Source organism: Ammodytes marinus (assembly GCF_949987685.1).
Source record: "Ammodytes marinus genome assembly, chromosome: 8".
Lineage (NCBI taxonomy): Eukaryota > Metazoa > Chordata > Actinopteri > Uranoscopiformes > Ammodytidae > Ammodytes > Ammodytes marinus.
The window spans coordinates 22,931,950-22,947,701 of NC_137212.1; the positions used below are offsets into that span (position 1 = coordinate 22,931,950).

A 15,752-nucleotide genomic window follows, 5' to 3' on the forward strand; every position below is an offset into this window, starting at 1 on the left:
CTATCGAGATGACCCGGGAGTACTCGGCGGATAGGTGATTCGAATTCTCAAAATGCTTAGGAAAGGCATAGGAAAGGAGCCTCGATTCATCCTTTAACCCTCCTTTAGCATAGGTTACTCCGGACCAACCTATGCGAAAGGAAAGGAGATAGTGGTATCCCATAATCCTTTACGGCGGCAAGATTTAAAGCAACAGGCCACCGCCGGAGTTTACCGACTCTACACGAATACGAACGAGAGGTAAAACAGAGAGAGGAAAGGAGAAGAGAGGAAGATTTAACTCGGCTAAAACAAAATACCCCCCCCATAAAGATAATAAAGAACTCATAAAAGACCAACATCATAATAGTTATTTTCGTAGCACATACTTTACACCATAAGAAAATAAAATACCAACTTCACATCTCATTGGTGTTTTAAACTTCCCATGTGTTCACCATAGATAGTATATAAAAGGTGTTCACCTGGTAATACGCTGGGCAACTGAATAGGCCTAGGCCTATGCAACCACATTTTCAAATCCATGTCCATGAGTCTTCAATCGCAGACATGGTTGAATGTTATCCCAAGTTTGAATTGTCTTTTTCTTATTCTGTTACTGTGAGCCAAGAACATAATAAAGCCACCAGCAATATTTTTTAGCTGTAAGCTTATAACACAGTTTAATTTCCTCTTTAACACATTGTGGAGAGACTCACTAGGCTACAATACCCAGAGCAATGAGCCCTTGTGATCCTTGTTAAACAATAGCCTAGGCTAATTATAATGTGAAGCATGGCATTGATCCAGCATTGTTCCTGTTAGAAATACCTTTATCCAAAAATTGAACGAATTCGGCTGATGTGTTTTTTAGTTTGTTTGTTTTTTTGTCAGTCAATTCCAATGTGTAATTTTAGGCAATAAGAACTGTGTAGGCTACAGTTTGAATAAATGGATTTCAAGGTATACAAGTTCCAGCATGCTGTGGCTTTGAAGCAATCTTGATGGTATACTGCCATTACTCCTGTACTTGCACTACAACTAACATTGTGTTTATAACCTCTCTTCCAGTCTTTGGCAACCTATAGCATCATCAACAAGTAGGTAACGTGGTCACAGCAGTCACCACTGAAACTTTTTCATCAAAACAAATTACTCACAAAGATTCGAAACTGAAACAAATTTACCGTAAGTTGCAAGTGGTGAATTTTTTCATTTTGAGCCTGGCACACTAATGAGAATAAGTTAAAATTGGGGTTTCCAATTACATAAAGATTCAGCTGATGATACCTTTAACTTAATCTGACTGTATTGTTCAATTCATAAAATATTGTGGATATATGCAATTTTTTCCACCTCTTTGTATTTTATTATGTGCATGTGCATTCTATAGGTCATATACTGTATAAGGAAGGTCTCATTGAGTAGAACACAGTGGCAAAACAGTACATGATGTTACCAAAGAATAGGATGCCAGTGCATTTAGCCATTTAGTTTTAACTTAAACAACCATCCTGAACGCAAGTACACCCTGACTCAATGTCGGCTTTCTAAAATGTATTTGTTATTGTTCCTTTTAGGTTGCAACTTTTGTGTTTTTGAATTTTGCTCTCCTGTCTGCGTTTGGCTCATGCATCTCCTGTGCCCAGAGGGCCTTTGATATAACTGCAGTGTATTAGTTATAATATTTAGACTTTTTAGACAATTAGAATTGATTAACAGCTGCAAGCAGGCCACATGAAAATAGGTGCACATGTTATTTGCAGGTCAGCCGTTTGTTCATAACCTGCCAAAGTAACTACAGACTAAACCGCTTAGTCCTCCACATTTCAACACCATTGTTCGCACGCACAAAGCCTTATATACACCCACCCACAAACACTGCGTTATCACCTCAATCGCCCATCAGTGTTCCCATCGTATACCTGCAAATAGCTTTGGTGAAGCAGAAGCTGAGTGTCTGGGTGTTAAAGTGCATTGTGACATAATTTCCTCTCTTATTCAAATGAAAGACATAGTGGAGGGAATGGGTTTCAGAGCAATGTGCACTTAACCACCGCTGTCTATACTCCCCAAGTCAAATGTGATGAATTATTATATTAATAAAATACACAGCAGATCCATCTTGAATGCTTTATGCTGTAATTTTGCAGTGCAATGTTGGTGTCTAATGCGTGGTTGATGACACATTTTTCAATGTCTCATGTGGAGTGTAGGTGAGATATGTTATTTCCTCTTCAGAGAGATCCCCACCTCTGCAAAGACGACTACAGTCAACTATTGACAGAGTACGGGGGGAGCTTCAGGTGTATTGCTTTGAAGTCTACTCATGAACTGGAAGAAAAAGAGAAGAAAACAAAATCACTAAATAAATCAGTGATTTCAACAGAGTTCTAACTTGGATGCGTATGTTAGAACCTGCCTGGTGTCACAGTTAACACTTACGAAAAGAAACAGCATAATGGAAGTAACTAAATTATGTACTGCACAGCATGTTTGACTGAATTTGTTTCCAAAAATTAGGGACAGGCTTTTGAGGAATGAAGTGCCCCGGCAGTTCCTAGAATCTGTTTGGTCGTGGTGGCCCAACACTGTGCAAAGGCTCCTTTCAATTCACATTGCCTGTGTACCTCACCATTGAACTAAATATTTAAAGATTTTCTCCAGCCACATGTAAAAATAATCTGATATGGAAATGTTTGTGTCTATATGGTTCTATTACATGCAGAATCTATGAATGTGTAAATCAATTTAAAGTTTAAGCATTGGACTATAAAATGTCCTTCATTCTCTGTGTGTGCATTGGAAATGTCAAGTTTACACCTAACCAGTCTAAATAGTATAAATTCACTAACCCAGCGTTTAACAATGGGACTTAATTTAGTGTTATAATTTCAACTTTTTACAATCAAATAAATAATTATAGCCAAGGAATTGAACAGTCAGGATCAAGAAATTATTCGACAAACAAACACCGCAGGTGTGAATCTGAAGGAATGTTTTATCTGCTCACAAAATTGTATTTATTTTTTAACTTGTGTTTTGATGAATGCATAGAAAATGTACAATAATACAGTATACCCAGTACCTATACATTGACTAGAAGGGGTCGTGATAAGAACGTTTTGTTCTACGCATCTTTAATATCTCAAAATACAACAAACCCCTAAAAAAATTATGAAAGTAAATTTTGCAACACAAAATGTTCACAGTGACGGGGTCACAGACTCTGGACTCTTGATCAACTTCTCAGACTGCAACCCTAAAGTTGATTGACCGCAATAGAAAAAAAAACAGGACAGGGGCTAAGACATCATCATAGCAGATACTAAAGCATGCTTTATAAACAGTGTGCTTTCTTTTTCTTTTTTTTTATAAAACAATACAAAACAAAACAAAACAGTCTAGCACAATTTCCAGACACATTGGTTCTAATATTTACAGGATGAATTCAGTAAAGGATAATGAAAAATACCATCAAGTGTTAACATTTCTAAAAAGCAGACGGGAAGCTTAACTGGTGTCCAATCAATCCAGTAATATATTCACAGTTCATTATAAGCAATTCTACATTGTGACTTATAAATTCCAGTCTGTAAAAAATATTGTGCAGTGTCAATATGGATGAACACAAACGCTACACGAGGTAACGAGGGAATCCTCGTTATTCTGTCTTGTTCGTTTTCAACCTGCACAAGAGGATCCTGGTCAGCCCTACCTCAGTGTCAAATTTGCATTTGCGGAGGAGGAAACAATTGCTTGTTAACGTAGCGCTGTAAATCTGACTTGCTCTAGTTAATAGTGTAGAATTCAGTATCATCTATAGCCAACAGAGGGCAGCAGAGTAATACCGTTAAAACTGCAGTAGTGGTAGTAGGAAGTCAGGTCAGGAATTTCATTGAACTGGTGGTGGTATTGGGATTGAAGCCAAAGATCAAGAGATAAACCTTGAGGTCACACTAATGTAAGAAGTCTGTGTGTTTTCAGAGTTATGAAAGAAGCTGGATGCCCATCAACTCTGTGGTTTTTATCTAGTATTGAAACTGCCACAGATGCAACACAAGCCCCTTGACGGACAAATTTGCATTTCTGTTGTTTTCAAGTGCTGTGACTGACAATTCATGTCGAGTAACTGAAATCAGTGTATTACATTCTCTGTTGTAGAAACATGTACGGATTCATCAATACATGAATACATCGTTTTTCTATTTGTGAGTAGAGGAACACCCTTTGTTTTAAAACACGTAATAATTTCTTGATACTTGATTAAATTATAACATCTTAACCCTGAACGAATCATACTGAAATCACCTTGATAATCACTTCTTCCTAAACTTTCACAAAGGCTGTCTTGTGAGGCATTTATTGTTACAAGTTACCATCGAGCCCTTTGAATTAAAATGTCAGTGTCTTCCTAGAATACCTCAGACACTTTTTTTTCCTCTCCCTTGCTCAGTTTCATAATGACCTTGGTGTTCCATTCTGCAAGGTCTTTATCACATTAACATTTTTCCCTGCTTGTCTGAAACACATTTGAGGTTGTGGCGAGAACCCATTACTTCTTACCCTGCCGGTGAGCCAAGCATCCCCACTGTCACTGAGGGCCAAATATAGACAAGTGGACCAAACCTGACGAAAACGCCCTTCATGATTTGTTGCTGGGGAGGAGCACAGGGAGCGACTAGGCATTTCTCAGTGCAATATCTATCTGATGACATCTGATCTGAAGTGCGACTGTAAAAAGCTTTGTTCTGGATATCACTGATTTGGAAAAAAGACAGGAGAATTACAGAAGAACAGAAAAACTCACTCAACAGTACTATAAACGACCACAAGGATTTCAACGATGTGAATGATTACAAAATATATAATACATCTATACAGTATATATCCTACCTATACAGAATTATCTGTTCATCTTTAGGATGAATGCACCCCATCACATTTTAAATTTACAAATAATACACATTGTTCGAAGTAAGAATCCACCTCATCATGTACATATCTTTGAATTGTTTACTGAATAAACAACAATGGAAAATCTAAGTAGCAAGTGTGCACCTGCATGTACTGATTTGTCACAACACAATTGTGTGAATTGGGCCCTTTACTTAACTAGCTTAACGTGTGGAGTCCCATTTTTCTATAAAATGGCTTTGACCAACTTTCAGTGGTATCCAATGAGAAGTAACCTTGTCTCTTCCATGACATTGCATTGATATTGACATCAAATGGCGCTTTATGAACAAACTGGCAGTGTCGCAGAGAGTGGGCTAATGTATTTTGTACAAATCTACCATCAGCAACAAACAAAAAAGAAGCAGAGCCTATGTTTGTCATAATCGTGCTCCTGATTGTATATTAGTCTAAATATGCAGTTTATAGCTGGAAATATTCAAATATATAATGGCAAGTCCTTGGCAATCATTAGGCACCAACCTGTTATAATGTATTCATGATTTTGGAGATAAACAGATCGTTTCAACTCAGATGGAGCAGAGAGGTGAAGTCATTTAAAGATGACGTGGACAGAGTTCATTGTAGGGATGGAGTTGGCTAGACCTTTGTAGTGGTTAAAGACTGGTGCTTTTGTTGTTTGGTCATTTTAGTCTCTTCAACATCTTGAACGATAATCCAGCATTCCTCTGCACATTTTTGTAAACACACAACAAAGTAATACAAATATATCAAATCCATACAGTTTTAATTTTCTCCTATACAGTTGTATCAATAACAAACCATGTCCTATAAATAATAGTATTTAATGTCTTGCAAAGGTCCGCTGCAGTGTCCTGTCCCTTTATTTCCTAGCTTGAGACTGCTTGTACACAGCAGCAGGGAATGAGAGAATGAAAAAACTGATCCAAATAATCAAATCATTTGGGGCACTGGGTAGAGTGCATATTAAGGCTGAGTCCTTGTCGCATTGGCCCGGTTTGACTTCGGCTCTGGCCCTTTGCCGCATGTCATCCCCCTCTTTCTCTCTCTACCCATTTCCACTCTCCACTGATATAGATGAAAAACACCAAAATAATATTTATGAAAATAATAATAATCAAATCATTTTCATGTTGAACTTGCGTCCACCACCCTGTCCTCCGCTGGCAGCGGGTCCATCCACCTTTCTGAAGGAATATTCCACAGAGAAATTGTTCTTGTGCTGCCCTCTCCCTCGACTCCACACAAACAGTAGAATGAAGCAGAAGAGAACTACCCCCAGGAACATGATACAGCCCATAGCTGTGGATATGAGGATGGTTTTGAGGTCCAGAGTAAACTTCAATAAGACTCTGGTATCATTCAAATTTGTGTCATTAAGGTCCCCAGCATAGTAAGTGCGGTTGGCCATAAGGGCTGCATCTAGTGGCAGCCCGCTAACTGTAAGTGTGGCAAAATAGGTGTCATTTCCACCAGCATTGCTGGCTATACAAATGTAAGTTCCAGTATCCATGACCTGGGCATACCGTATTTCTAATGTGCCATCTGGCAACACAGTTAGGCGGCCACTGCTCTTCGTGGTTATACGGCGACGTTGAGGAGAGATCCAGAAAATCACTGGTGTTGGCTCACCTTCTGCTCTGCAAATGAATGACACCACCTGCATCTCACGGGCAGTTATCTGCTGCAGTTTCCTGTTGCGGATTTTGGGCTTCTGGCAAGTAAAGTGATCAAAGAGAGCTGAGTCCGAGAAAGCATTAAGGGCCCGGCCCTGCACCTCCACGGGCGTCATACACACTGGGGAAGCGCCATCAAAATTGAGGGTTTTCCTGCGCTGAAGGATCCATAGCAAGCGGCAGTCGCATGCCAGAGGGTTTGCATCCAAACGTAGTGTCTCCAGGGTGTTGATGGACTGAAAGGCTCCCTCTTCCAGGGTGACCAGGCTGTTAGTGGACAGGTTAAGAAGGCGAATTTGCCTTAGACCACCCAGCGCATATGGCTGCACTGCCACCAGGTTGGTGTTGACTAGATGCAGCTCCTTCAGCCTAACAAGGTCCCGCAGCGCCCAGGACTCCAACACAGTGATAGGGTTGTAGGAGAGGTTGAGGCTGGTGAGGTGAGCCAGACTGCGTAGGGCAGAGGTGGGCACAGAAGTAATGTTGGTGTGCGTGATAGACAGCCAAGATAAGTTCAGACCCTGCAGGCTGTGAGGGGAAATATACTCCAAGAAGGGCCAGTGATCGATCTCGAGGCCTCTCAGGTTTCCCAGTTTACGGAAATTCTGGTCCTCTAATGCGGAGATACTGAGGTAGCGGAGCCGCAGCGTCACCAAGTTATGCAAGTAAGACAAAGACTGGCTGGACACAGAAGTCAGGTTGCACCTCTCAATGGTCAGCTCCCTCAGCCCCACCAGGCCCAGAAAGGCCTTGTTGGAAATATATACCAAATCATTGTCTCCAACTTCCAGGTTTTTCAGACTCTTCAGGTCTTGGAAAGTAAAGTCCAAAAGAATAACAATCTTATTCCCACTGAGGTCCAATGAGGTGAGGTTGGAGAGACGTGAGAACGCCCCCATGGGGACCAGTTTCAATTGGTTAGCCCTCAGTGAAAGCGACTGCAGGTTCTGGAGACTAGAAAAAGCGTTGGGTTCGAGGACACTGATCATGTTCTCGCTCATGTCCAGCTTCTCAAGACGTTGATATGGAAGCACGTCACCATGCTCCACCCAGCGAAGTTTATTCCCACTGAGGTCCAGGATCTTGGTGTCCAGAGGGATACCATCTGGCAGTGCGGACAGGCGTTTACCGTAGCAGGACACAGTCTTGAGCTTCGTAATGCACTCACAACGCTGGGGACATCCTTGACCCTGGGCCAGTGACACTGTGATCATCAGTAGTAAGAACAGGAAAGGCAGGAGGAAGCTGACATCCTTGCCCAGGCACACCCCCATGGCCTCTCTCTCTCTCTCTCTCTCTCTTCTACTTCCTCCTGCTCCTGTCTGGGTTTGAATCAAAGGGCCAGACACCTGGGGAAAGAGAAAGAGGGAGAGAAAAAACGGTAATGAAAAAATGTAAAAGGGAGGGTGGATAGTAGACCAGAAAGAGTAAAGAGAAAGACAAAGAGACAGAGAGCGAGACAAATTCATTAAACTCAATTCCCCTTCAACAGCAGCCATCAAACAGTCTAAATAAGTGGAATTACAATTACAAACTCTAATTGACCCGGCGTAGTGGTGAAATGAAGGCTGGAGCTCCCAAGATAATCCTCAAAGGACTCAGGCTCTGTATTCAGTTAAACAGTTTGATTAACAAGGGTTGACTGTGGCTTACAAACAGTCAGGTTTTTAAAATCGTCTGAGATTTCCTCTAATAGATATGAGTCAACTTAATACGTTTTTGAACTCTAGCTATTTCATGTAAGGTAAAAGGGAAAGGTGAGACAAATGCATGCAAAAGGAAAACAATAGCCTCGAATGCATGTCACAGCAACTAGCAATGCCAAAATGCACCCAAATAGTTCATTTAGGCAATGTGATTGAATACTAACAAATAAATATACTGCTCTATAGGAGAACTATACCGGCACGTAAACAGGCCAAGCAGAATATGAAAGTGACAGTGAACGAGCCAACCAGCAGACATATAGCACAGCATAACCAGCCACTAGTGAGTAAATACTGGACAAGGTCACCTTAGCAGAAGGCTGCGACTTAGTGTGGCACCATCACATCATCACATATTAGTCTCTGAGGCATGAGGCTTATCATGAGAAGAGCTTGCCTTGCCTGAACTGCCTATGGGTTTCATTTGAGACACACGGACGTACACAAACATGCACAGTTTCTCTCTCTCTCTCTCTCTCTTGTCACTCCTCTGACTGCTGGATTTTGGCAGCAGACTGCTAACCCCTTTATTATCCCATTGTGAAATGCAAACTACTGGGATGGAAAGCAAATCCATCAAATATATTCCATAACATAATTATAATTGTGTGGGAAAGGCTGACAACATGTTATAGCACATTCAAAGGCCACCATTCCCGTGACTCCCAAATAAATAGATCCCTGACATACAATAGATGATAGGCACGGTGATAAAAAATAAATGTGCCGATGCAATGCAGTTCCTTAAACATATATGGAAACACTAGGGCTAGGAAACATTTTCCTTTTTTAGTCCAAAACCTCCAATATATCGTTGTTGGTGCCTTTATCAATAAGACGGCACGCATGCACATGTGCGCGCACACACACACACACACACACACACACACCAAGCCATCACAGTCAAAGAAAGTCATGAGGTGGGAGGCGTTCTGGCATTTGGAGGATGACAAATGGTGTTTTGTAGAGCAGAAGAGAGAAGTGCAAAGGGTTTTAAATTCCCACCTGCCACAGGCACAGATGATTTAATAACTCTTTTAATGTCCCTCACCTCTACACACGCGCTAATTTACAATTCACCCTGGCTCAGAGATGAATATTCCCATTAGCAAACCTTCCATAAATGAATGAACTGTCTGGAAATGTGAGCAAACTGTCTGATAGCAGACTGGCTATAAATCAGCAGCGCATTGTAAAAAAAATCACTTCAAGACACAAAATATGAAGTTCTCAGACTTTTACAAATCCATTACAGTATCAAAAAAGCCTTTCTCTTTCTCACCCCACGCCCCTACATTTCGTGATTTTTTTTTTTAAACGTGTAGACTTCAGCCCCCCAACACATTGACACTGACACCAGTGACATCACAAGTTATTTCATCAGATTTCACACAGCTACCTCTAGAGCCACAAAAGGCTTATACATCTTTACTATGTACTAAGTACTGCACAAGACCTGTAAACAAGCTGTGATGTGAATTCGAAATCAGTATCTGAATAAATCTGTGGCTAGACATTGGCATTTCAGTATCTGAATCATGTTCAATTGTGACCAATTAGGACCTTTTGAAGATTCAGGACACAAGACAAGAAACTTGGACTTTAACAATTCACCTTTGATCCTCAAATTGACTATTGTTTCCAGTTTAGTCGATCAGGTAAGAAATCAAATCCACGTCAGCATGTAGCCTTTTTTTAGAGATAAACCTAGCTGTTTATAATGATAATAACTATTTTTTTCTTCCCAAAAACAATATTTTTCATCCTCCACTCCGACTCACGTGCCCTCAACCCAAGTTTAAAAATGACTCACGGCAGGTTTTCCGAAACCCATATCTGGTAGCAGTCACTCACTCACTAATCACCCTGGAGGCCCCAGCCGGCTAACGCACCACAGGTCAACAGCAGGTGGATAGATCTGTGTGCACTCTACTGTATACAGCATGACAGCCCCCCTCCACACAGAGCTGCTGTCCAAAGGGCTACTGTTACCTGGTGGTAGTAGGCTGCAGGCAAAAAATAACTGCTGTAATATTTGATAACGCAGCAAGAAAACAACAGTGATCTCTTCTACTGACCTTCAGCGGATGCAGGTGGCAGAAGGCATGGCAGAGAAACTGCTGCTGAAGGGAATATGCCATTTCTCCTGACACCAGAGAAAACCGACAGCGTCTTTCAGTGGATTTCATTTTCTTAGGGACAAATGATTTTCTTTAGTAGTCATGATACTTATGTGAAAGGGATTATCGCACCTCTATAGCAGAGTTTTATCGAGAGCAGCAGACACACTTCAAAACGTGACTAGGTTGCATGAAATGAAATGAGTTAAATATAGTCTGGTCGGCTTCTGTAAAAAAAAAAAGATAAAAAGTCTGGTTCCACAGAGAGACACAATGTTGCGGCCAGAGGAAAAAGGTTCACAGGATGTTCACCAGACCGGACTACACCGGCTCTGTCTTGCAGGCAGAATCAATATGCAGCTCTGATATAAACTGAAATGCTCGGGTCAGCTTCGAAAGGACAATACTGTAGGTGTCTGATGTTGTCATAGCGACGCCTGAACACCCCCCCCCCCGACCTGCTTAAAACTCTCTTCATAGTCTCATACCTGAGTCTATGAAGTACATAGGCTACATGCCCCTAGCCAGTTTCCTGCCTCTTTACGCTTACCGCACCTGCATTTCTCATCCATTTGCCTGCATAGCTGCTGCTCGTCAGCTCTTCAGTAAATATCTACGGTACTATTTTCGGATAGTAATTATTGCCTTGCTTGTTGCTGTAGTAATTGAGATACTCAAGTCTTTTGGCTTCTTAGTGTGTGCATTTAGGTCCTGTTCCCTGTTAACTGTTGCCAAAAACTGATGGGCAAACTGTGACAAAAGGCCGACGGCTACCGTCTGTTCCCTGTCGACCAGATGAATTATATATGAAATCATTGTCAGTATGCAGTGTGCACACAACCATTAGCATTAGACAAGAGGTAAGTTTTCTTTATCTTGTCATTTTGGTTCCAGGCAAGTTCATGCATGAAGTGATGTTCTATTTTGGAAATTTCTTTGTATACAAGAGGGGGGTGATTTGAATCGAAACATAATTTTTTTTAACTTTTTTTTCTGAAAAGAGTGTTATGCATTTACGTAATGACTCTTTAAGGCCGGAAGGCTTAAAGAAACAGCATCATCAGCAACTGGATTTTGTTTAATAGACTATTTACTTTTTTATTTAATTGAACCTTTATTTAAACACATAAATACATAGGATCAGATCGTAAAAAGCTTGGGGGCTAATGGGCCTTTTTCCCCAGCAGGCAAATTGCCTTGTCAATGAAAAAAAAGGTGCAGGTGTTACTAACAAACATTCAAGATAGCTAGATAACATTTCTGCTGTGAAAAGGGACAGTGTCTCTAAAGCTGTAGCTGTATACTCTAAACCTAAGTGTTGTAAATGTTCTCAGACGGGAATCATAAAGGGGGGAAGTGTAAGTGTGATCTGTTAGTTGCGAGACACTAGAATTAAAAGTTTGAGCTTCAAACAAATCACAACAGTCTGTTTACGCACTGCCAGCACATGGCATGGTCTTACATATGCAACATATGTTTTTGTGACCCTGTGGAGGTGAATTCCTTTCAAGTCCTCCACTACAGAAAGGGGCTCAAACTGTGCTGCCTACCATGACAGTGAAATACATAAATCAAAGAAGATGGCTTCAAACTGTTGTCGGGCGCCCTTGCAATGTCTGAAACTGCAGCTCACACTTGCACTGAGACACGTTTGCAACAAGAAACAAACTCCTTGTTTATCTCACCCGCTTATGTGCACACGATTGAAATACTGTCTCATTAAAATAGCTGCATTTGATATTCTGTGTAGGTCTACATGTCTGGGTTATGGTAGTCGTAGGCAGTTGATCCTATGGTATCAACAGTAAACAGACTTTCATCAGGAGCTGATGGAAACAACTGGGAGTATGATGTTATTAAAATTTCATGAATGTGACTTTGGTAGAGGAGCTGTTGGTGATGATGCCTTCATGATCTGTAGTACAGCGTATACTGGGTGCAGATGCAAACATAGAAAATGCCGATTGGTTGAAAGCAAAGCGCCACCATCTTTTGTTGTTCACATGTCTCTAAGATCTCTTTCTGAATGCTCTTTCTGGTATGGATTAACTTTTGCAAGAGCCAAAAGAAAAAGGGCCTTCCTGTGCTTTCCTGAAAGGACAACTTATGATCCTCCTAACCCACCCTGCCATAAATAATTTTCGTATTTAACTCACTTTTAATATTCATGATTAAACACTAATTGCAGAATTGAGTACATGATTTCAATGCTCACCTTAACAACACAGACCAAGCTGGGGCACATGGCTGATTTTTTTGGGTCCACCACTACTTAGATCCCGGCCAAAATGTCTAGACAACATTTGGATGGATTACCATGAGATACTTATTTGGGGTTCCTAAACAATGTATCCCGAAGTCTTTGGTGATCTCCTATACTGCCACTATCAGGTTGACATTTTAGTTGAATCATCTCAACAACTACCAGATGAAATGCAGTGATATTTGATACAAAGATGTCCCCATCAGGATGAATTGGAATAATTTTAGTGATCCCTCAACGAATGAATATAACATCCCATCGGCCTCAGCTGTACTTTGTGTTCAGTGCTAAATAGCAAATCCAAGCATGCCAGCACCTTAAACTAAGATCGCGAACAACATTGTACCTGCTAAACATTAGCATAATAGCATTGTCGCTGTGAGCATGTCGCTGTGCTTACGTTAACATTCATCTCAAAACGCGGTTCTTTAGTACAGCCTCACAATGCCTCAACATTTCTACATATTCTTAGTTTGATTTACTTGCTGCTTTCACTGATATTAATTCACATTAAATGAGACACTAACGATGGGAGGGTGTAGCCTAATATTTTATCATTATTTGTGATAAAGAACACAATGTTTGTTGTGGTGAATTTCAATTTCGGGATAATCATGAAAATCCTAACGAGTTATTCGGAAAAGTGGTGTAACACGCTAACATATAGCTTTCCTGATTTATTTTTTAATTGCCTTAAGTGGGAACTGCATCTTTAAAGTCATTCCTAAATCCTAAACCTGTCACCATGGGAGCTGTTGGTGATGATGCCTTCATGGGCCCCCTCAAAAAAAAGTTTAAAATGTTTTTAACTGAAAAGTGTGTTTACTAAAACAACATGTGTCCTATATGTGATGCAAAAAGAAAATATGTTTCTTAACTAAATGTAAAGTAAAGTGATTCCTGAATATGTTTTAGAGCCATTTTAGGAGTTTTATTTACCTGAAATGTACATATGTTCCCATGCCTACATGACTTGCTTAATCAATCCCTTAACATCCACTTCTCCTCAAGTGGCCAACTGTCCCCTCTCTTGAGCTACAGTCTGTCCTGAGGTCAGCATATGTAAAGTAGAGATGGCAGAGTGGTTGACCCCGAATTCATGTGCTCTCTGACCACGGCCCAATTACCATCCAAACACCACAGATAATGTGTTAGGGAGAGAGCAAGAGAAGTGTGGCTTTTAAGAGGGGAAAAAGAGCATGTGAGATGGCAACAGAGCCAGAATTAGACAGTGGAGTGGGCTGTGAAGCTGCAGGGGTGGGGGGCTCTGTGACTGTGTGATGTTCTTCCAACTCTCTACCACCACCTCCACCACCTCTTTTTGCACAAACGGCTATATTATTGTTTTACCGACACTTCTTTACCTTACCTTACCTCACCTCGCCTTGCCTAGCCTTACCTCCTCTGCTCTATTTGTTAAAAGTTAATAGAGCTTGAAAGGCAGCAAATTAGTCTAATGGGACTTATGCAAACGTTGTCCTTCTCGGCTATTTGAAATAATAGATCATGAGGCCGATGCTTAGCTAAACCTAACACATTAAAACACACATGCCCTATTAATGTATTCATGAAGCTATCTGTGTGAGTAAATGGTGAGACAAGAGGCCACTGTCATTTTTAACAAAGGCCACTCAAACAGGAGTAAAATTGTGCATTTGTTGGGGACTATTTTCAGCCACGGAATAATACACATTTGGTGCTTTAGTGAATATCTCCTGGAGCAGAGTGTATGCTATGATGGATTAAAAAAAAATTACACAATGGAAATAGATGTTATCTAAAAATGTATCATGACACACAGTATTGTTCCCAAGACTCCCAATCCCTATCCAGCTCAAGCACCTCCGAATAGATGCTTATGTATATTGTATGTGTATTTATATCAATGTGTGTGTGTGTGTGTGTGTGTGTGTGTGTGTGTTATCTAATGGCAAGAGAATCAACAGCAGCAGAAGACAGGGTGACACTGCCAGACCCATAATCATGCTGCAGGTGTAGGACACGGCTGACAAATGAGCCGGAAACGAGTTTGAGTGTGTGTGGGTGTAGAGAAGCGCTCTCCAGAAAGAGAGAGGCCGAGGCATAACATCCACAAAAAGCTCCTGAAATGGCCGCACTCACACTCATTTCTACCCTGCACACTCACTGCGCTTTACATAAGCTGTAGTCTCTGTGTGTGTGTGTGTGTGTGTGTGTGTGTGTGTGTGTGTGTGCTTGTGTCTGTGTTTGTGTTTGTGTCAAGTCCGCCAGAGAAAACACATTACTCATTTGCACTGAGGGAAGCCATCGTCAGTGTCCATCAATCCGTGTATGGAGACCTCTGAAGTCCCTGGCAGTGCACAGTCCGGGGAACACACACATTCTCACACAGGTCATTACACACACTCGCGCTCACCTGGCGAGAGTGATAGGAAAAAGAGGGAGGGGAAACACTGAGTCGCATGTTCCCTTTTATGACCCCGTAACTTCCACCTCACAGTCTGCAAGATGGATCGTTATTAGCCCGGGCAAGGACACCGGTGGCGTGGGCGGAGAAGAGAAGGCCGGGTCTGCTGGCATTGAGTATGAGCACCTGCACCTTTGAGAATACATATGCATGCAGATATATAGTATATGTATTTACATATATGTTCAAGTATTTGACCGCACGGGGGTTCCTCCAGTCAGAAGAAGATGGATGAAGGGCATCGTCTGCCCAAAGTCCACTTTTTCAGTGAGATTTAGTCCTCGGACCGTGCATAATAAAACCGCTGCAGTGAACTGATAAGATATGGCGGAAATTTCCATTACACCTTTAGCACTGCATGCAGATTGATATGAAATAGTAGAGTGTGGGTACCAATTGGGACTTTAATTATAATAATGGATTCCAGTGAGATTCTTAAATGGCAATTCGGTCCTATGCCAAAGCATGAACACTGAAACAAAAGGGCCCTACTGGGTGATTAGGAATCTGTCTTGCCATGTGTTATGCATCTTTAATAAGAGAGAACTGTTCAGGGCATAAAGGCTTCTACGAACAGGAGCTAAATAATTGAGGTTGTTGTGCTGCGTGGTGGTGTCCCACTGA

At 41.2% G+C, this 15,752-nt stretch overlaps 1 protein-coding gene across 1 annotated transcript; it reads right to left on the reverse strand.

Annotated features, from left to right (window-relative positions):
• Window positions 1-6,034: 6,034 nt before the first annotated feature.
• lingo3a (leucine rich repeat and Ig domain containing 3a) lies at window positions 6,035-7,867 on the reverse strand (the record flags this gene model as incomplete). The annotated part of the gene is made up of 1 exon (XM_080033297.1): window positions 6,035-7,867. One exon carries the CDS (start codon window positions 7,865-7,867, stop codon window positions 6,035-6,037), a length of 1,833 nt encoding a protein of 610 aa, XP_079889423.1.
• Window positions 7,868-15,752: the final 7,885 nt, after the last annotated feature.